We start from the raw sequence: 22,978 nt of genomic DNA on the forward strand, positions 1-22,978 counted from the left end.
TAAGCACGGGTTCAATCCCCGATTCAGGAAGATTCCATATGCTGTGAGGCAACTGAGTCCGTGTGCCACAGCCACTTAACTTGAGCGCGCTTGAGTCCATGCTCTGCAACAAACGAGTAGCCCTCGCTCACAACTAGAGGGAACTCACACACAGCAACAAAGACCCAGTGCAGTCAACAATTAATTAATTAAATTTTTAAAAATCTTAAAATAAAATAAGAGCACTAACCCCATTTGTGAGGTGCCCTCATGACCTAACCACCTCCCAAAGGCCCTCACACCCTAAAGTCAAGGTTTTGGGTGTTAGGATGTCAACATATGAATTTGGTGGAGGGACACAAATATCAGGCCACAAAAGGCACAAACTCAACTTCTAATAGTCTTCACAAAAGGTGCACTGCATCAGTCAGTCCCAGTTGCCCTGGAGGCAAGTGTTGGTCGTCATCTAATCTTATGACACATGAAAAATAGGTTCATATGAAGGCCCATACAGAAAAGGAGACTTTACTAGGATGATGATCTGGGAAATACAGGTTTTATCTCACGATGAAAGAGGCCTCTAAAATTCCAGCTCGGGCCCCTCACTACCTGACACTCGGAGGCTGATCTCTTCATTACTTTCCTCTAGTGAACTGGTCACAGCTGTGAAAGGATACACAAAGATACCATTAATAAAGAAGCCCAGTCCCAGGAATATTTGGTCATGTTTATCATTGAAGGGAGCAGATAAGAAAAAAAAAAAGTGATTGGGAATATTGATAACTCACCTTCCACGAGTACTGTTGTTTGCTCTTTGCTAAACTTAGAAAGAAAACAAAAACAGTTAAATGAATATAGCCCATTTCATCACTTGGGAGTGTGAGTGGGGTGGGCAAAGTGTAGATTAATTATCTAGGAGACAAACTGTTAAAGGGGTGGGCAGGGAATACAAATACAAAGTCTAAAGGGAGTCTGGGGGAGAAAGGATACTGTATATGTTTGTCTGAGTCTCTGCTGTCTCTCTGAAACTATCACATAGTTTTCAGCTATGCCACAATGCAAAATTAACAGTTTTTTAAAAAGTAAAAAATAAAACTAAGAAAAAAAGAAATACCAAACAGATTATACCAGTATCAATGATGGAACCCCATATGATTAGTCATATGTGCTGTGTGTGGTGCTGGGTTGCATCTGACTCTGTGACCCCATAGACTATAGCCCGCCCAGCACCTCTGTCCATGGGATTTCCCAGGCAAAGATATTGGAGTAGGGTGCCACTCCCTTCTCCAGAAGATCTTCCCAATCCAGGGACTGAACCCGAGTCTCTTTTGTGTCCTTCATTGGCAGGCAGATTCTTTACTACTAGCACCACCTGGGAAGCCATGTATAGTCATACCAGAGACTAAAGATAAACAGTTTTGAGATTTCATCAGAAAAATCTCCTTTGGCTTTTCCATAGGTTTGGGTCTCTTATAACCTAATCCCCACTATTAAAATTTCAGCACATTCCACTTATGATCGCAGCTACATATTCTTTCTTAAAGATAAATTATCAATTAATTTAACGGCATGTTCATGAAGTTTTTTCAAGACTACAGAAAAATCAAGAACTTACTCTTACAGATAGTTCCAGTCTTTGGCAGTATTTGGCAAAGTATTTGGCAGCAGTAGCGTGGTCCTAGTCCTTTCAGAGAGTGAGGAATGGTGGAGAAACATGTGGACAAACCAAATACAGAACAAGAGCTTCTGTTCAGAATTACCAACCTGGGACTGGATCTGTGGTGCATGAACCACAGGCATAAACAGTCCAGATCTAAATAAACCCTGTCAGAGGGTAAACTAGTGGAGCCTGAGCAGGAAAGAGGAATATTTAAAAGGAATAGCTATGTTTCAAGAACTTGACCCAATAGTCACATTTTAGGAATGCTCCCTAAGAAGAGAGATGATCATGAAGATTCTCACGACTTCAACAGAATACAGAAGATGCAATCCTATTTATCCTATTTCTACTGAAAAGCCATCCCCACTGGATTACAAATCATACCAATTGTCATAACACAGACAATTCACCTTTACTGTTACAACATAAACATCCACTTGGCAAATGTCAAAAGTGATTTTCTTTTTCTGGTTGAGCCCCAGGGCTCGGAAAATGCAGGCTCTTAGTTCCCCAGGGATCGAACTTGTGCCCCCTGCAATGAAGCTTAGAGTCCTAACCACTGGACTGTCATGGAATCCCCAAAAGTGGTATTTTTAAATGTAACAATACTATTTTTACTGCAAAGCATAATAAAAGTCATTGATTTAGTTAGACCCCAAATTTATCCAAATTTGGATTAAATTATCCTAAGCAGTAAAAACTGCCCACGTCACCAACTTAAGTCCTGGCATGCTGCGGTTCACGGGGTCACAAAGAGTCGGACATGACTGAGCAACTGAACTGAACTGATAGCTAATACTGCTATATTGTATACTTGAAAGCTGCTAAGAGAGTAAATCCTAACAGTTTTCATCACAAGAGGAAAAAAACCCATATATATATATATATATATATATATATATATATATATATATATATATGAGATGATGGAAGCTGTGACCATATCTCAATAAAACAAAAATGTTTTAAAAATTTGGTTCTAGGAGAGTATCCCTTAACATCCACGTATTTAAAAACATTCTGGAGAATTCTCTGGCAGTCTAGTGGTTAGCACTTGGCACTTTGACTGCTGTGGCTGGGGTTCAATCCCTAGTCATGGAACCCACGTCTCCTGCATTAGTGGGTCGATTATTCATCACTGAGCCACCACAGAAGCTTGAAGTATTTTACTGTCAATAAGGAATATTCCTGGGAATCTAGGTCCTAAGGAGTGACCTGTTCATGCTAATCCAAATGAACTCTCAGAAGCATGAGAGATCAGAAGCATGATCTCCGCTATCTGGCTGCCCAGTCTTTCCTAAATGGTCAAAGGAGGTGGGTATTTTTGTATTTTTGGACTAATCATTCCTCATATCGTTTCATTAGTATTATAAAAAAGCACACAGTCCAAAAAACAAAAGATCAAGTATAAATCTAAAATTAAAACAGATACACCCAGAATCCCTTTAGATTCTGATCCAAGCACAAATATATCTTTTCATGATTCTAGAAATGAATGTTCTATACTCTTGCCCTGCAATTTTCAGTTTACATCATAGCCATTTCCCTATTTTTTTTTTTTTTTTTTTTTTTTTTTACAAAATCTTTACAGATAAGAGAAAGTGCTTATGAAACAAATTACCAAGTAGTGCTGGAGAAATCACACTGATACACTGAAATGCTGTCTTCCAGTCTAAGTTCTAATGTGCTGTGTGCTAAGTCACCTCAGTCCTGTCTGACTCTTTTGCAACCCCATGGACTGTAGCCCACCAGGCTCCTCTGTCCATGGAATTCTCCAGGCAAGAATACTGGAGTGGTTTGCAATAACTACAGCAATTTCCCAACATTTTCAACAAGCCAACCAGTATTAGCATTCTTTCATTCCTTTTTTTTTTTTAGGTGCCCCAGCTTTATTCTCTTTAGATTTACTATGTATTCTTTTAATTGTAGGATAATTGCTTTACAATATTGTGTTAGTTTCTGCCATATATCAACATGAATCAGTCATAGGTATATATATGTCCCCTCTCATTTATTCTTTATTGGAAAAGATGTCTATCTCACTGGCAATCACTCCACAGCATATTGCCCATTTTTGATAATTCTCTCAAATTCAGGTCGAAGTGCTTTCTGCAAGGAAAAGTGCCAAGAGTTATCACTCTCATGGGAATGTTTAACAAGGGTCAAGTTTGATTTTTTTAAAACATGGACTAGCGAAGTAAAATACATGATTCATACTTTTTCTCTCTTTCTTCTCCAGAGTTTTCAGATACACAGTTGAACAGAGAGCTAACAGAAAGCTCTTTTTCCACACACTATTTTCATGCTTGTTTTTTCCAATACATGTAATCCTGGAGGAATGGAAGGAGGGAACAAGGGAATGAGGGGCTAAAGGGAGAAAGGGAAAGAGTGAGGGAGAGAGGGAGGCAAGGAGGAAGGGATATACTCTGCTGAAAGATTTCCAAGCTAGTTACATCCATAGGGTTTCTCTTCTGTATGAGTTGCCTGATGTCTAATAAGTTTAGAACTATTAATGAAAGCTTTCCCACACTGATTACATGTAAAGGGTTTCTCTCCAGTATGAGTTCTTTGATGTACAATAAGTCGAGCACTCAAGCTGAATGTTTTTCCACACTGATTACATTCATAGGGTTTCTCTCCAGTATGAGTTCTCTGATGTTGAGTAAGGCATGAACTCTGCCTGAAGGATTTTCCACACTGACTGCACTCATAGGGCTTTTCTCCAGTGTGAGTTCTCTGATGTACAACAAGGACATAACTCTGGCTGAAAGACTTCCCACACTGATTACATTCATAGGGTTTCTCTCCAGTATGAGTTCTCTGATGCATAACAAGGTGAGAACTGCGGTTGAAAGATTTCCCACACTCATTACATTCGTAGGGTTTCTCTCCAGTGTGAGTTCTTTGGTGTGCAACAAGTTGAGAGCTCCAGCTGAAGGATTTTCCACACTGATTACATTCAAAGGGTTTTTCTCCTGTGTGAGTTCTCTGGTGGGCAACAAGTTTGTAACTTTGACTAAAAGACTTTCCACATTGATTGCATTCATAGGGCTTTTCTCCAGTATGAATTCTTTGATGGGCAATAAGTTTATAGCTCTGGATAAATGATTTCCCACATTGATTACATTCATAGGGCTTCTCTCCAGTATGAGTTCTTTGATGTGCAATAAGTTTGTAGCTCTGTCTGAATGACTTTCCACACTGATTGCACTCATAAGGCTTCTCTCCAGTATGAGTTCTCTGATGCACAACAAGGACATAGCTCTGGCTAAAGGATTTACCACACTGATTACATCTATATGGTTTCTCTCCAGTATGAGTTCTTTGATGGGAAACAAGGTGAGAGCTGCGGCTGAATGATTTCCCACATTCGTTACATTCATAAGGTTTCTCCCCTGTATGAGTTCTCTGATGGGCAACAAGATGAGAGCTCCAACTGAAGGATTTCCCACACTGATTACATTCAAAGGGCTTCTCTTCAGAATGATTTCTCATGTTTTGAGCAAGGGATGAACTCTGGGAGGTCTTACGACATTTATACTGACTCTCACCAATGGAGTTTTTCTGTTGTTCGTTATGGGATATGCTGTGGTTCAAAACTTGCCCACATTCCTGAAAATCAAAGGATCTTCCTTGTGCATTTATTTTCTCATGTATGTTTAAGGGTGTACCATGGTTAAAAGGTTGAATACTGTCACTAAATCCATAGGATTTATCTTCTGTTTGAGTTCTTGTAAACTGAAAAAAATGAATACTCTGAGGGAGGTTTCCAAATTCATTATGTTCACAGAGTTTCTCACTATTAGTAATCATCTGATGAGTGTTTACCATAGAATTATAATGTAATTTTTTAACATGTGAAGCATGTTTATGAAAATGGTTTCTTATGGGCATCATCTGTGATGAAAGAAGACTGGAATTCAGACCAGCCTTCTCCTCAGGGCTATCATTTTTGCAGTGTCTCTCATGAGTAATGGCTTTCCTGTGAGTAAATGTCACTTCCTTCAAAAGTCTCTCTTGTTTTTCCTGCTGCTTCTCCAACAGCTCCTTACAATCTTGAAATTCTTCACATGAAGATAACCAAGGATCATCTCTTGTCAACTTTTCTATCTTCACGCTAGGGGATAGTCTGTCATCAAAAATGCTCTGCTTCAATCTCGATTCTCTTCTTCCAAGTGCAGGTGCCAAGTCTGGAAGAAAGCAAAATAAAACACCCTAGCCAAAAATTGTTAGAGCTGGAATAGTAGGGGAAAAGCTGACAAGAAAGTATGCAAATTATATGTGGATTTATTTTCAGCTATGGACCTATAACATGAATTGAGAAAGCAAAAGGATGAGATAAGCAGCAAGCAGAGAACTACCACAGTCAGATAGCATAACAAGGAATTAATATGAAACTATTTCAATCTTAGTGTTGCTGAATAAAGACTTTAGATGTCAAATATCTCCATATTCCAAAATAGGATCATCTATGCAGAACTTACAGGATTGCAAAACAATTCTGCAATTCTTAGTAAAAAAACGGAGGATTCTTTCTACCCTCTTTAGTGCTAGACACATGTTCACTGAAATAGAAATTAGTGCCTACATTTCTAGGTATTTCTGAATGCATGAAACTTGTTAGTACAGTCTGTGTTAGTAAGACAAAGTTAAACTACTTTGTGAACCAGGAAAAAATAATGAGGGCACTGTTATTCCAGGTTCCCTAAATGCCTTAGAGGCTAATATGGCCCCATGGATTCCTTTGGTCCCAAGTGAGAGAGGATGGAGATTAGCTCATACACAGAAGCCTGAGTGGCTATTAGGCCAAGGAATAGAAGGTACATTTGGAAAAAAGTGGTGGTGTATACAGTCCTCTTGGAGTGGGAGAAAAGAGAAATATGTGGCATGCCTTATGGGGATTTTTCAAACAAATCTTCTATACCTGTGAAAGAAAGTGAAAATGTTAGTCGTTCTGTCGTGTCTAACTCTTTGCAACCCCAATGGACTATAACCCATGAGGCTCCTCTGTCCATGGGATTCCCCAGGCAATAATACTGGAGTGGATTGCCATTTCCTTCTCCAAGGGATCTTCCTGACCCAGGGATTAAACCTGCATCTCCTGCATTGGCAGGCTGATTCTTTACCACCCAGCCACCAGGGAAGTCTATACCTGTAATGACTCCTAAATGTCTATTTCTTACCTGGATACGCATGTGGGAAAATTCTTTTTATACTCATTCTCTTGTTCAAACTAGGAGATTACATCTAGTTTGGAAAGCTGAGAGGAAAGATAGAGAACTTTGGGTGTTTGGACTGGGGACAAAAGAAAATCACTGCAGAATGTGGCCCCTGTCTTTGGCTCTTAGGAATTTAGAAGACTGAATAAGCTCAAACTCACGAAGTTGTACCTTTGCTACCCTACAAACTAAACCTATATCTTCACCATACTAATCTTTGTGTGGCCAAAATCATTCTGGCCTCTGAACTCCCTAGAGCCTGATCAGTGGAAATGAGAAATTATTTCAATATACAGATACCATTAAAGGGGACTGTACTCTTACCCCAAGAGTCCCTGTGGTTTTCCAGGATCACATCTCTGTCCAGGGTCCTCTGAGCAGAGCTCAAAGTGCCTTCTTCTTCCTGAGTGAAGTCCACAGTCACTATTTTGAAGTTCACTCCCTCCTAAAACAGGACACACATTCCTACTCAGCTGGGTATCATTTCCTTCCAGTGTTCAGAGAGGAAAAATTTGACAGATGGAAGAAGGAAAACCTGATGGCCTGGAAACAGTCCTGAGACAGTCAACATTCAAAAGATTCTAGGGGTATAAGAACCTTCTAGGTAAGCCCCTTTGGGTTTTGGATGCTGGACCTGTTTATATATAACGCCAATGAGGAACATCAGAAAGAACTGACAAACTGTTTTCTTTCTTATGGACCTTAAAGAAAATGCTAATTATGATTTTTGTGTTGGTGAATATAGAATTCCAACTTAGGAATTCCCTCAAAATTCTCAAGAAACTAACAGAACAGATTCAGCAAAATTTTTTCTGTCAAAGGTCAGAGAGCATGTATTTTAGGCTTAGCAAGCCATATAGCTTATATTACAATTAATTAGTCAGCTCTGCTGCTATAGCAAGACAGCAGCCACAGAAAATATATGAACAAATGGTTGTGGCTATATTACAATAAAACTTTATTTACAAAAACAGGTGATGGGACAGATTTGGCACACAGGTTTGTTGATGCAGAGAATGAAATGTAGGCCTTAATGAAAGGCAGGATGTAAAAGCTAAGAGCACTGGATTTGGAAAAGAGATTTGGGTTTTTTCCTCTATTAAGAGCATATGTCTGAATTTTTTTTAATGTATCTTTTTTAAAAAATATAAAAAATTAGATACATTTAATGGTGTCTTTTAATGGTAAGGTTATTCCATTTCTACTTATTAGGCTTAACTGTAACTAACTCATTATGTTGTTGAGTGAATTAAATTGTAATGATACATAAAAAGCCATTAGCAGAGCTTACTGAACAAAAAACAAAGGCTGGTAATTATCAGGATGCTTAGGTTTGAGAACACTGAAAAATTAAATAACAGTCAATGAGAGACCTTTATCCTGAACTCTTAGTCTTCAGAAAACAGTTCTATTTTGCCCACACTATGAGCTGCATGACAGAGCCTGTCATTATTGCCACGTAAAGGGGTTCTCTTGAGCTGCCTCCTGTAAGCAGGAAAGAACCCTCTTTTTAGGACTGTGTGTGTGTGTGTTAGTCACTCAGTCGTATCCGACTCTTTGCAACTCCATGGACTATAGCCCACCAGGCTCCTTTGTCCATGGAATTTTCTAGGCAAGGATACTGGAGTGGGTTGCCATTTCCTTCTTCACATTTTTGGACCGGTAGGTGGTAAATCAAACTACACTCCAATAAAGTTTTTAACTGAGTTTAAAAACAAAAAGACTATTGGGCAGCAATTTTGTTCCAAAAAAGTGCTGGATATGATCTGTCCTTATCAAAAGGCAGCAAAAGCCACTGAAGTCGAACGTCACTTGCCGAGACATTTTAAAATAGATGGAGTGTTCTCAAGCTGTGGTTCATGAACAGGACACAAAGTCCCTGAAGCCCATGAAACTCCAGGCAAAAGTGCTGCTGTGCTTGCATTTTTCTCAGCTACAGCTCATAATTTTCACTAAAAATCTCAGAGATTTTCATAATGAGCCCAAAATGAGACTCAGAAAACTGCTCCCTGTGTTCAACACGGATCTATAGGTACTGTTTTTCAACCTCCAATCCATGCTTCCCTGTTAAAATTTTTTTTAAAAACTTATTTACTTATTTTTTGGTTGCACTAGGTCTTTGTTGCTGTGTGGGCTTCTCTCTAGTTGTGCTGAGTGGGGGCTACTCCCTAGTTGTGAGGCCTGGGCTTCTCACTGCAGTGGCTTGTCATGTTGCAGGGCACAGGCTCAATAGCTGTGGCTCACAGGCCCACATCTGGGATTTCCCAGAGAAAGCGAACCTGTGTCTTCTGCATTGGCAGGCGGATTCTTTACCACTAAGCTACCAAGTAATCCCCATGCTTCCTTTTCATTAACACGCCCCTTCAGTGTTTAATGTAGGGCCCTTTAATATCAAACTTCTTCAAATGTCAAATAAATAATACTAGACTAGATTACCACCACCCCCTCCACCTCAAGTTTTATATTCTCAAAGTTCCAGGAATTTCTATCATAAGACCCACCACCCTTTCTTATCGTTTGCATAGTGGTCATCTTGGTCACTAGGCTGTAATCCATGATGGCAGGGACAAGGTATTTATTTAACTCCAGTGTTTAGTACAGTATTGGTGTATAGTATAGGATAATTACATATTTGGTAACTTATTTCAATAAGTGAATCAACAGTGTATCAATAGACTTTGAAATACAGCAAAATAATCCTGGTTCAAATTCTGATTTAAGTCCTCTCTGTTCACCTGAATCTCACAAGGCCTATCACATATCCATTAGAAAAAGTCCTTTAAGCATGCATACTGGCTTTTCTGGACTTCTATCCCTTCTTATTCTATACTTCATCTACTTGTCTCCAGCTCCCCACTGCTCAAAATTCCTTCCCAAACCTTTCAACTGTGTCTTTGGGAATTCTTCTTCTATAATAATGAAACCCTACATCTTCACCAAATATTCTCTCTACATCCCTGTGTTTGTTTGTTTCTTTAAATAAGTATAGTAGTCTTTTTTTTTGTTTTGCCTGTGCTAGATCTTCATTGCTGCGTGGGCTTTTCTCTCTAGTCACAGCGAGGGGGGCTACTCTCTAGCTGCAGTGTGTGGGCTTCTCATTGCAGTGGCTTCTCTTGTTGTGGAGCATGGGATCTCGGACTTGAGGGCCATGGCACGGAATTCGGTAGTCATGGCATGTGGGCTCCACAGCACAGGCTCAATAGTTGTGGTGCACAGGCTTAGCTGCTCTGTGGCACGTGGGATGTTCCTGGATTAGGGATGGAACACATGTCTCCTACATTGGCAGGTGGATTCTTTATCATTGACCCATCAGGGATGCCCCATTCCTGAGTTAATAGAAAGCTACACTTCCCCCCAAGGACTCCCTCCTCTGCAGACCTCACAGGCTCAGGGTGGTCATGCTCTCCCATCCAGGGGTCTCAGCATCAAAGGTGGAGAAGAGTGTGTATCCTCCCAGGAACCCTGAAACTCATGCCATTTAACTCACTTCTTGGAGCTTTGTCCTACCAACCTCTTGAACATCACCTCCCTTCCATACACTTAAGATTTATATTAATAACACCTAGGATTTATCCTCTAATTCAACAATTTGCATTGTCTTGTCTTGGGTGGTCTATAGCATCCATTTATAACTGACTCTAATGAAGCACTTACTGTGTGGTGTCAGGCAATGTGTTAAGCCTGTTGCATAAATCTGTTCTTGTTGTTTAGTCACTAAGTCATGTCCAACTCTTTTTTGACCCCATGGACTGTAGCCCACCAGACTTCTCTGTCCATGGGATTTCCCAGATAAGAATACTGGAGGGTGTTGCCATTTCTTCCTCCAGGCAATCTTCCTGACCCTGGGATGGAACCTGTGTCTCCTGCACTGGCAGGCAGATTCTTTACCACTTTAGCCAGCAGGGAAGCCCACTGCATAAACTGCTGTTCACTTAATTCTCACAAGGTCCCTGAGAAAATACCATTAGCAGCACCATTTTTCAGATGAAGAGCTAGAAGGTTAGAGAAAGTAACACATATGCCTAAGGTTAGTAACTGGGACGCAACTTCAAGTTTCCCTAACATCACAGACTATGTGTTCTTAGTCATCAACTCACACAGCCAGCCTGACTTGTAGCCCCTCACTCTTAGCATGAGACCCCAGATCTTGAAACCACCATAAAGTACTCCACCTCTCAAGTCACACACAGAGAACTTCTCACTCTTTCATTACAACATCAGATTTCTCCACTTTACTTACTCAATTGTTCCCTTTACTCTTCTCCTTCTTTGATGGTTTGGGGTCTTGATTCTGTTGAAACACCTACTACTACTATTCTCCAGTATATAGTCTTTTCCTTTCTGTTTAGTATCCTTTTTATCTTTTCTATCTTAATTATTCAGTTGAGAGTCTATGGATCATTCACCTTAATCTTTCCATTTGATATAGTCAAAAATTCCCTTTCAAATATTGCCTATGGGCTAACCCTAAATACATCTAAATATCAACCTGCTCTCCATTATTACTAATGGTCACTATTCTCAGAATGCCATTTGATGTGAAGAGCCAACTCATTGGAAAACACCCTGATGCCTGGAGAGATTGAGGGCAGGAGGACAAGTGAGTGGAAGAGGATGAGATGGCTGGACAGCATCACTGACTCAATGGACATGAGTTTGAGCAAACTCCAGGAGATACTAAAGGACAGGCAAGCCTGGCATGTCCATGGGGTTGCAGAGTTGGAAATGACTTAGCAACCAAACAACAATATCAGAATGAATTTTTGGGACTGACCAGCAACCCCATTGTACCTCCTGGAGCAGCCTGTCTCCCCTAATCCAAGTTACTTCTTTAAGCATTCTCCACTCTTCATCTCTCCATTCTGATTACCACCCTCATACTCACCAGATAATTTCATCTGATGGTTCACAGAGAAAAATGCAAGCCTTCCAATAACTCCCTCAACCTCACCTTTCTTATATGAGCCCTTCTTCCTCTAACAGAGCCAATGCATTCACATATGCTCTGAATTAACTCCCCTGACACTAATCAAGGACTGTTTTTTAATGGCTATTTTTTATTTTTATACAATTTTGAAAGGTTACTTTCCATTTACAGTTATTACAAAATACTGGCTATACTGCCCATGTTGTACAATCTACCCTCAAGCCTGTCTTACACTCCATACTTTATACCTCCCAATTCTCCCCCTCAGCTCCCCCCACCCCCAGCACTGGTAACCACAAGTTTGTTCTCTGTATCTGTGAGTTCTGCTTTATAGTTGTATCTTCTCTCTCTCCTGACCCTGAACTTTTTTTTCACTTACTCTTTCCTGCAACCATTTAAACCAAGCCAAATTCTTTCAAACCTTTAGGGGAAGAAAATGACAACCTCACTCTCAAATTTCCATGTAGTTATCACTCTCCTTACATTATAACCAACTTTGTGTAAAATGTGTCCATTCATCTCAATTTCCTCATTTTCTAATCAGTTCACTTCAATGTGGCTTCTGCTGCCTGCCAGCCATGCACATTTCTCAATGGAAAGACACAGAGGCCCTGTCCAACTCACCTGGGATGGGACGGCCAATGACCCGGCATCTTCTCCCTCAACCTTGATGATAATCTCCTGAGGAAGGAGAGAGTCCTGAGAAGGCAGAGCAGATGAGAAAAGGAAGAATAATCAGGGCTCAAAACTCCCACTGTGAGTTGGCTAGGATCCAACAGAGCACCTGTTTTAACACATCTACCGACCAAACTTCTGCTCCTTCCCACCGGTAAGCTCAGATAGGCCACATGGGGAGAGACATGGGATACCCAGGGGAGCAATGAGGCATGAGACACGGCCTGATGTCTCTGTGCGTCTTCCAGACCAGCCCAGTTAGCAGCTGAATGGAGCTGAGTGACCCCAGACACCATACGGAAGGAAAGAACTGTCCAGCTGGGCCCTGCCTGAATTCCTGGATCACAGAACTGTAAGCAAATAGGATGGAATACAGCATGACTGAAGAATGATAAAGGAAAAGAACAATAAATTAACTTCATAAAATGTTTGGCAAAAAATACCATTGATAAGAGCACCACTAAAAAGAATCTATACTGTTACGATTTCTTCCAAATCAGGAAGAAAAAGGTAGAGACTTCCCTGGTGGTCCAGTGGCTAAGACTCTGAGCTCCCATTGCAGGGGGCCCAGGTTCAATCCCTAGTCAGGGAACTAGATCACACATGCTACAACTAAGACCCAACACAGCCAAATAAATAAATATTTTTTAAAAAAGAAAGAAAAAAGTAGCTTAGACAGAAAAATGGACAAAGGAAAATGCCCAGGCAACTCAACTATGAAGAAATAAAACGGCCAGTGAATACGCAAAAAGATGCTCATCTCTTTCAATCAGATAAAATCACATCTCTATTTCTATAACTATCTCTGCGCATTAGAGACCATAAATTCACACCAATGTTTCCAGTTACAATTTAACAACACATTTTATTCTGGCCTCCCTGCTTTCTATATTTTTACCTTCCTTCCCTGGCTCCCACTATTCTATTTATATTTACTTCTTTGCTCAAACCCCTGTATGTGACCAATATCCCAACCACATGGACTGTTTCTTCGGCCTGTTGCTGATTACCCCTGCCCTGGTAGCCCACGATTTAAAAGATTCATATTCATATACTCTTAGTGGAGTTTTAAGTTGATACAACCTTCCTGGATTGGCAATATATTTTTTTAAATAACATTTTACTTGGAAATAGTTTAAAACTCAGAAGAAGTTACAAAAATAGAATAGACTTTCTGTGTATCCTTCACCCAGTTTCCCCCAATGATAGTATCATATACAAGCACAGCACACTGTGAAAACCATGAAACTGATATTAGATCCACATTTTTAACTCAGGTACAGACTTTATCCAGATTTTATCAGTTTTTATATATACTCTTTGCCTTTATGTTTGTTTTCTAATGGTAATGTTTAAAAATATGTAATATCCAATAAGTCTACTTGAAAGTATTTCCTTAGGAAATAATAGAAAATATACTTAGGGAATTCCCTGGCGGTCTAGTGGTTAGGACTCAGGGCTTTCACTGCTGTGGCCTGAGTTCATTCCCTGGTTGGGAAACGAAGATCCTGCAAGCCGTGCAGCACAGTCCCATCCTCACCTCCCTCCCCCCCAGCCCCAGAAAAAAAGAAAGTACATTTAAGAATATGTACAACAAACCTCATTAAAAAGCTACATTAACATAGAAAAATAGGAAGAGGGATTAAGTGTCCATTAGTAAGTGCCTATTTAAATAAATTATGCTTCATTCAGGTAACTGACTGCTCTTCAGCAGCCAAGAGGAGAAAAGATAGATTTGTATGGATTGAGGCATACAAATGACAGAAAGATGTCTGTAACATATTGTTGAATAAAATAAAAATTAAGATCATCATATGGACTATGAATAAATTTTTACAGAATATAAACAAGCACAGAAAAGTCTGGAAAGACAGTCTCAAAAGCATTTAAAGCAGTTGTATTTTGGAAATGCAGAATTGAGGGGCAGGTTCACAGTCTGTATTTCAACACTATATCCGTTTTTTAATGACATCTGTTTTCCTACATTCAATACAGAAAAAAATCAGCAAAAAATGTTTCCTCTTGAATAATCACTTTGAAACAAGGCAGTTCCTTTGTGGCCTCCTGAAGTACACTCCACTGTACTCCTGAGTACAATGACTCAATCCATTAACTGACAGTCCCTTCAAGAACAGGCATATTTCTTTTTATTGTGTTTTACTGTGCTTTACAGCCTTTTACAAACTGAAGGTCTGTGGCAACATCACATCAAGCGAGTCTATTGGTTCCATGCTGCCAACAGCATCTGCCCACTTCCTGTCTGTGTCACGTGTCATTAATTCTCAAAATATTTCAAACTTTCAAAGTATTACTGTATTTGTCATGGTGATCTGTGATCAGTGATCTCTGATGTTACTATTGTGATTGTTTGAGGCTTACCAGGTGGCTCAGTTGTAAAAAATTCTGCAATGCAGGAGACCTGGGTTCAGCCCCTGGGTCGGGAAGACACCCTGGCAAAAGAAATGGCAACAGTATCTTTGCCTGGGAAATCCCAGGGACAGAGGAGCCTGGCGGGCTACAGTCCACTGGGTCGCAAACAAATGGACATGACTTAGCCACTAAACAACAACAACAAAATTGTGATTGTTTTGGGATGTCATGAATTGTGCCCACATATAAGAGGGCAAATTTAACCCATAAATGTTGTATAGATTCTGACTGCTCCACTGAGCAACCCTTCCTCTGTCTCTCTCCCTCTCCTCAGGACTCCTTATTCTCTGAAACACAACGATATTAAATTAGGCCAGTCAATAGCCCTTCAGGGGCCTCTAAGTGTTCGGTGAAAGGGAGAGTTTTATGTCTCTCAATTTAAAAGCTAGAAAGGATTAAGCTTAACATGAAAGGCATGTGAAAGCTGAGACAGGCTGAAAGTGAGGCCTCTAGCACCAAACAGCCAAGTTCTGAATGCAGAGGAAAAGCTCTTGAAGGAAATGAAAAGTGCTACTCCAGTGAGCACACGGATGACAAGAAAGTAAAACAGCTTTATTTCTGATAAGGAGAAAGTGAGTAGTCTGGAGAGAAGATCAAACCAGCCACAACATTCCCTTCAGCCAAAACCTCATCCACAGCAATGTCCTATCTCAAATTCTGTGAAGGCTGAGAGAGGTGAGAACACTGCAGAAGAAAAGTTTGAAGCTACCAGACATTGGTTCATAAGGTTTAAGGAAAGAAGCTGTTTCCTGTGACAAAAAAGTGCAAAGTCAAAGCAAGTGCTGATGGAGAAGCTGCAGCAAGTTATGCAGAAGATCTAGCTAAGTAGTTATTGAAGGTGGCTATACTCAACAACAGATTTTCCATGTAGACAAAACAGCCTTATACTGGAATAAGATACCATCTAGGACTTTCCTAGCTAAAGAGGAGAATCAATGTCTGGCTTCAACGTTTCAGAGGAAAGGCTGACTTTCTTGTTAAGGGCCAATGCAGCTGGTGACTAATTTAAAGCCAGTGCTCATTTACCACTCTGAAAATCCTAGGGCCCTTAAAAATTATGTTAAATCACTCTGCCCGTGCTCTATAAATGGAAAAACAAAGCCTGGATGATGGCGTATCTCTTTACAACATGGTTTACCAAACATTTTAAGCCTGCTGTTGAGACCTAGTGCTCAGAAGAAAAGATTCTTTTCAAAATATTACTGCTCACCTGAGAGCTCTGATGGAGATGTACAACCAGGTTAATGTTGTTTTGATGCCAGCTAACACAACTGTCATTCTGCAGCCCATGAAGAGGGATCACTTCAACTCTCAAGTCTTATTATTTGAGAAATGCATTTCATAAGGTTATAGCTGCCAAAGATAGTGATTCTGCTGGTGGATCTGGGCAAAGAAAATCGAAAATCTTCTGGAAAGGATTCATCAGTCTAAATACCATTAAGGAGATGTGTGTGTGTGTATGTAAAATCTTCTGGAAAGGATCCATCAGTCTAGATGCCATTAAAGAGATTTATTTGTGTGTGTGTGTGTGTGCGTGCATGCACGCACACTTAGTCATGTCTGACTCTTTGTGACCCCATGGACTGTGGCCTGCCAGGCTCCTCCGTCCATGGGATTTTTCAGGCAAGAATACTGGAATGGGTTGCCATTTCCTCCTCCAGGAAACCTATGGGAAGAGGTCAAAATACCAATATTAACAGGAGTTTGGATGAAGCTGATGCTAACCCTCATGGATGACTTTGAGGAGTTCATCACTTCAGTGGAGGAAGTCACTGTAGATGAAGTGAAAATATCAAGAGAACTAGAGTTAGAAGTGGAGCCTGAAGATGGGGCTGAATTGTTGCAATCTCATTGCAATCTTATGGAAAAAAACTTTAATGAATGAGGAATGGTTTCTTATGGATGGGCAAAGAAAAGTGGTTTCTTGAGTTGGAATCAATTCCTGAAGATGCTGGTGAAATGACAACAAAGTATTGGACTTCCTTGATGGTCCAGAGATTAAGAATCTGCCTGCCAACGCAGTGGACATGGGTCAATCCCTAGTCTGGGAAGATCCTACAAGCTGTGGGACAACTAAGCCCGAGGGCCCTAGAACCCGTGCTCCACAACAGAAGCTACCACGGTGAGAAGCCTGCGGACCACAGCTAGAGAGTAGCTTCACTCTCCACAACTAGAGAAAGCCTGTGCACAGCAACGAAGACCTTAGTGCAGCCAAAAGAAAGAAAGAAAGAAAACCTTAAAAAAAAAAAAAAGGAATTAGAATATGACCTGAAGTTAGTTGATAAAGCAGCAGAAGGATGAGAGGATTGACTCCTATTCTGAAAGAAGTTATACTGTGGGTTAATGCTACCAGACAGCACTGCAGGCTACAGAGATATTGTTCATAAATGAACAAATCAATTGATAAGGCAAATTTCACTGTTACCTTATTTTAAAAAATTGCTACAGCCACCCTAACCTTCAGCAACCACCACCCCGATTGGTCAGCAGCCACCAATGAGGCAAGGCCCTCCATCAGCAAAAAGATTATGACTTGCTGAAGGCTCAGATGTTGATCAGCAATTTTTAGCAATAAGATATTTTAAAATTAAGGTATGTACATTGTTATGAGGCCTCCCTGGTGGCTCAGTGGTAAAGAATCTGCCTACTAATGCAGGAGACTGGGGTTCGATCCCTGGGTCAGAAAGATCCCCTGAAAAAGGAAATGGCAACCCACTCCAGTATTCTTGCCTGGGAAACCCCATGGACAGAGGAGCCTGCGGGTTTACAGTCCATGGGGTTGCAAAAGAGTTGGATGCAACTAAACAACAACAAAACATTGCTTATTTAGACACGGTGCTACTGCACACTTAGCAGACTCCAGTATAGTGTACACGTGACTTTGATACGCACTGGGAAACCAGAACATTCATGTGCCTCCCACTGGCAGAGTAGGTAATTAAATAGTTAATCCCACTAGGGGATTGTAAGTAAAGAAAAGAGTATAGGAGACCCCTGTAAGTTAATGATCACTCAAGAAAGCAGGCTTGCCTAGCAACAAAACCAGGCAGCAGGAGCATATGAGACACGCCCCCAAAGGAAGAAAACAATGGTGCTATGAGACCCACATCCTGATAGGTGAGCTTAGTAAGTTAACGATTCCTATGACACGCTCCTCTGTGTGCACTAAAAACAAAAATATAAGGAAACGGTTACATTCTATTTACTAAAACCTGAGATAACGTACCATTTTTAGCACAAGTATATGTTACTTACACACTTATGCAAGAGAGCATAAGCTCTTTTGTTCATTTCCACTGCACCGTGACCATGACCATGGAGGGACAAGTAAAATCCCCTGCTCAACATGGAGGAGGAGCTGATGACGGAAGCATGCTGTCTACTCAAGGAGGAGGAAGGTGGTCCTCTCCCCCTCCTCACTTTTCCTTTGATTGTAAAACTGCAGCCCACTAAGTTTCAGGGGCATGGCTCCCTCTCGCCTGCCTGCTTATAAGCCTCACAAGTGCCCTATTCTAATAAAGCACTTCTGAGCTATCACTTTGCCTCACTGTGCTGAGATATAAATAATTGGAGCTCCTCGGAGCCCCAGAGATGCCGCCCAGTGGTTTCTGTTGTTGCTGTTCAGTTGCTAAGTAATGTCTGACTCTTCGTGACCCCATGGACTGCAGCACACCAGGCTTCTCTGTCCTCTACTGACTCCTGGAGTTTGCTCAAATTCAAGTCTATTGAATTGGTGATACTGTCTACCCATCTCATCCTCTGCCGCCCCCTTTTCCTCCTGCCCTCAATCTTCCCCAGCATCAGCGTCTTTTCCAATGAGACGGCTCTTCATATCAGCTGGCCAATATATTGGAGCTTCAGCTTCAGCATCAGGGCTTCCAATGAATATTCAGGGTTGATTTCCCTTAGGATTGGCCTAAAGTGGTTTCACCATGACCCTTATTAGATTTACTTATCTGACCAACTCCTCTGTAAGTAACTGAGCTCCCATTTCCACTGCCACCCTGGCTCCCACCCAGGCACCCCTTGGCCCCCCAGGACTCTGCTGCCCCGCAGGAGGCCGGCCTCTGCCAAGGAGAGGCCTTGTCATCCGCCTGGGCTCTGACTCTGCAGGCCTCTTCTCACGTGCCACTTGGCTGTGGACTCTGTGTCGATGCCCTTAACATCCTGCCTGAGCTCTGATACTCCACGCTGGGGCACTCTCAAGCGTAGACGCTCTCTGCCTGCTCAGGCTGTGACACGCCACCCAGGATGCACCCCCCACCCCCAAACACGGGTGCCTGTCTCACTCTGCTGTGGCTCAGACACCCCAAGCTGGACCAGCCCTTGCGTGGACACCCCAACTGCACTCGGGCTACCCTCACTGGTGCATCCACTCTCGGGAAGTCCTTCTCCCCAGCTCTGTTCCTGTCGCCCCAAACGAGCACCTCCTCCTCTGTACGGGCACTTACCCCTCCTGGCTTGGGCTCGGACTCCTGATGCCACCCTCCTCACACCCTGCTTGGCCACTGAGGTCCCCACACATGGACACCCTCTTCACCCTGATCAGGCTGTGACGCCCCACAGGCAGCCCTCCCTGAGCTGCAGACACCTACCTGGCTCTGCCTCATCTAACAGCTTCAGGACCGAACTGCTCAGGAAGGGAAAGGTGAAATTCTAATTTAACTAATTTTTTTTCAGGTTTTTTTTTTTTTTTTGATGTGGGCCATTTTTAAAGTATTTATTGAAGGCATTACCATATTGTCTCTGTTTTATGTTTTGTTTTTTTTGGCTGGGAGGCATGGGGGATCTTAGCTCCCTGATCAGCGACTGAACCCACACCCCCTGCATTGGGCATTGGACAGGGAAGTCTTAATTACTGGACCACCAGGGAAGTCCCCTAATTTAACATTTTAAAGAAATGAAATGTTCTCAAAGAAGATGTGCTGTAGGAAAATGCTTTAAACTGTTAATTTCCTAGACTTAAAATGCACTGCACAAAAGGACAAAAGTAGAGCTAAATGAAAACAGAAAATCACTTGGAATGTAATTTACAGATAATCTTTGTTAACTGATAAATTTATAACATATTTTCCATGTACATGCAAATTACATCCCTTTATAAAAAGCATTTTGAAATGCTATTTACTTAACACAGATCATAAATATCATTTCAGCCTATCAGTAGCTACAGTGAATTCCATTTCAAGGTTTTACTATAACTCATTTAACTCTCTTCTCACATTGAATATTCTTGAAATTTCTTTCCAACTGCTTATCCTCAAGCAAAGCTGTGAGCTGCTGGCTAGGAGGGAACAGTATCATAAGGGCTTTGCATTGTTGTTGTTTAGTTGCTCAGTTGTCTGACTCTTTGCAACTCTATGGACGGTAGCCCGCCAGGCTCTTCTGTCCATGGGATTCTCTAAGCAAGAATATTGGAGTGGGTTGCCATTTCCTTCTCCAGGGGATCTTCCCCACCCAGGGACTGAACTCACATATCCTACATTGGCAGGCAGATTCTTTACCACTGAGCCACCAAGGAAGCCCAGCGCTTTCAATACGAGATGCCAAATTCCTTCCAGAAAGAGTTATTTGGGTTAAAAGGGTGAGGAAGTGTAGGGAGCTCCATAAAATGTATAAAAAGTGTTAGAAGCTTGCTGACTGGGAGGGACCAGAAGCCCCAAAACATGACAAAGAGAGCCAGCCTCCCATGCCCAGAGGATCAGACTGTGGGCCACAGGGGGAGCAAACTCTGGTCTCCCAGGAGAAGGGAAGCTCCACTCACCTGCACGCAGACCTTCAGGGGCCCCTGGGGCTTCTCATCCTGCTTTTCCATGCTCTCCTCCAGGCACAGGCAGGGGCCTGAGATCCTGAGCTGCAAGAGGAGAAGTCCTGTGTATAGCATCCTCATGTAGGTCCACTGTGGGCCACATAGCACTATCAGCCTCTGCTTCAGGGATGCAGTCTCCAAGGCAACTGTGTTTCTAGAGGCTCCTGCCCAGATAGAGTCCTGCCTGAATAGCTATGTCTGCACCTAGAGTCGCTAGTCCCTCTCCCAGGCCAAGACTCTGCAGTTCCAACCTGGATGTTCCAGTGTCTGGGGCCTCTGGACCACCTACCTGGAAGCCCACCATGTGCCCAAGCTCCACCTTACATCCATCACCAAAATCTGCAGCATGAATCAGTCTCTGTCCCACCGGATCCTGGGACCACGCCCCCCCCCCCCCCCCCCCAGCAAACACCCAGCACACTGAGGATCCCCTAGTGTGCACCTGCCACCCCCAACCTGAATCTGCAGACCCAAATCAGTACTGCTTCCTAGGGCAAACAGCAGGGCTCTGGGCTTGATGTTGTTGTTTACTTGCTAAGTCGTGTCCGACTCTTGCAACCCCATGGACTGTAAACTCACAGGCTCCTCTGTCCATGGGACTTCCTAGGAAGAATACTCGAGTGGGTTGCCATTCACTTCTCCAGGGCATCTTCCCATCCTAGCGATCGAACCTTTGTCTCCTGCATTGCAGGCGGATTCTTTAGCACTGAGCCACCAGGTAGCCCCCCGGGCTTGATGACCCAGAGTCAAACACTTGATTAATTCCGTGAAGTTCATTACTTAGCCGTGCCTCTCCCAGGATCCTATCCTTCCACTGACCCTCCAGCACCTGTCGATTGCCTCTCACTTCCTGTTCAAAAAGCCAAGCATACTCACAGAGCTCAGCTACACCCACGACCTCCTCCCTCCTCCGTTCTGGGATAGGTGGGCCCCTACCAGAAGAGTGCCAGCCCAGACTCCCCACCACTCAAAATCCTCCAGGCCCCCCCACCCCACCAACCCGCTGTCCTCACCGCTGAGCCCAAAACATGGCCGGCATGGGGCTGGGGGTCGCCCTGACAAACACAGTACCTGCTAGGCCCTCCTAGGCCCTGAATGTGGACCTGTGATTCGATGTTTCTGGGTCTGAGGCTCGAACAGCTCCTGGCAAATCCCCGCCTCCACAAGCCATCCCTGCCCCATTGCTCTCTATTACCCATCCCTCAGCAGTACAGTGTGAGTTCACAATGCAGCTGTACCCTGAACCTGCACCCAAACCGCTTTCTCCACCAACCACCCCAGGCCCCTACCTGCGTCGCACCTGGGACGCGCGCAGAGCACAGTACCGGGATCTGCAGTTGCCTCAGCATCACCACCAACTTCCGTGATCTGAGGCTGAAGCACCACCCACGCAGGTCCCAGATCGCCCACCCACATACCAGGTCCCAGCCACCCTCCTAGACCCTGCGCATGCGCGCACCAGGCACCGGGCGTTGCCCCACCCCGTCACCAACCTGAGCGTCCACCAGCTCGAGGGCCAGGCAGGGCCTGTCACAGCCTCAGTGCACACCACTGCTCTGCGGCAGACGAGCTCGGTTAGGCAATTCTCTGCCACGACTCTGCACACAGTAGGCTAGGCTTAAGCTAGTTCTATCCCCTCCTTTAGTCGGCATCCACAAGGCCGCTCGGCTTAACCGCCAAAGGGCCGAGGTGCGCGGAGACTGCAAGCGTCCGCGCGCGGGACAATGGCTGCACTTCTGGCCGAACCCGGAAGTGCGTTTGGACTCTGCAAGCCGGAACTACAATTCCCAGAAGCCTCGGCGGCTCGGGTGGTGATTGGGGGTGGTTCCTGGTTCTTAGCTGGGGTGGACTCGGGAGGTGGCCACACAAGAACCAGGAGTGAAAGTTGAATTAGCGGCTGAAGGGTGCGAGTGTGCGCGTCCGAGTTTTTGCGCGGCGTTGACACTAGGAGCCAGATCGGAAATGAAGGCCAAAAGACCGATGTGTGGGAAGTGCTGGCTTGGGAAGGGCGGCCCTGGGTTCGGCTTGACGTTCGGGAGTGACAGTGAAAACGGGATGTGGTTGGAAACGTATTTTCATACAGCTTTATTTTTAAGCTTTCTCCTTTAATACTGTCAAGAAACTGTAGTTTTCCTCACGTAAATCTGACTTTAACAACAAAAAATTATTGTTGTTTGAAATGTAATCTCTACCCTCAAAGTTTCTTATAGCTGGTTATTGTGGCTGATTTTTTTTTTTTTTTAAAGTATTTATTTTGTATCTGGTTAACCTACTGAGTT

The 22,978-nt window shown here is 42.9% G+C and overlaps 1 protein-coding gene across 1 annotated transcript; it reads right to left on the bottom strand.

Moving 5' to 3' along the window:
* Positions 1 to 2,626: 2,626 nt before the first annotated feature.
* ZNF180 (zinc finger protein 180) lies at positions 2,627 to 22,132 on the bottom strand. Its single transcript, XM_061139545.1, has 5 exons — positions 21,989 to 22,132; positions 20,655 to 20,744; positions 12,410 to 12,484; positions 7,183 to 7,303; positions 2,627 to 5,829 (listed from the first exon to the last, which is right to left on the bottom strand). The coding sequence occupies exons 1-5, from the start codon at positions 22,046 to 22,048 to the stop codon at positions 4,085 to 4,087; spliced, it is 2,091 nt and encodes a 696-aa protein (XP_060995528.1). The 5' UTR covers positions 22,049 to 22,132; the 3' UTR covers positions 2,627 to 4,084.
* Between the last annotated feature and the right edge of the window lie 846 nt (positions 22,133 to 22,978).

This window comes from Dama dama, chromosome 4 (genome assembly GCF_033118175.1).
Source record: "Dama dama isolate Ldn47 chromosome 4, ASM3311817v1, whole genome shotgun sequence".
Lineage (NCBI taxonomy): Eukaryota > Metazoa > Chordata > Mammalia > Artiodactyla > Cervidae > Dama > Dama dama.

What these genes read in the sequence shown, in the direction of transcription:
- ZNF180 (XM_061139545.1), bottom strand. Translation starts at nt 22,048, where the DNA reads ATGCTGAGGCAACTGCAGATCCCGGTACTGTGCTCTGCGCGCGTCCCA. An exon ending in CCCTGAAGGTCTGCGTGCAG is followed by an intron (nt 12,485 to 20,654) that starts GTGAGTGGAGCT and finishes CTGCCTTCTCAG; the next exon opens with GACTCTCTCCTTCCTCAGGA. An exon ending in CATTGGCCGTCCCATCCCAG is followed by an intron (nt 7,304 to 12,409) that starts GTGAGTTGGACA and finishes GTCCTGTTTTAG; the next exon opens with GAGGGAGTGAACTTCAAAAT.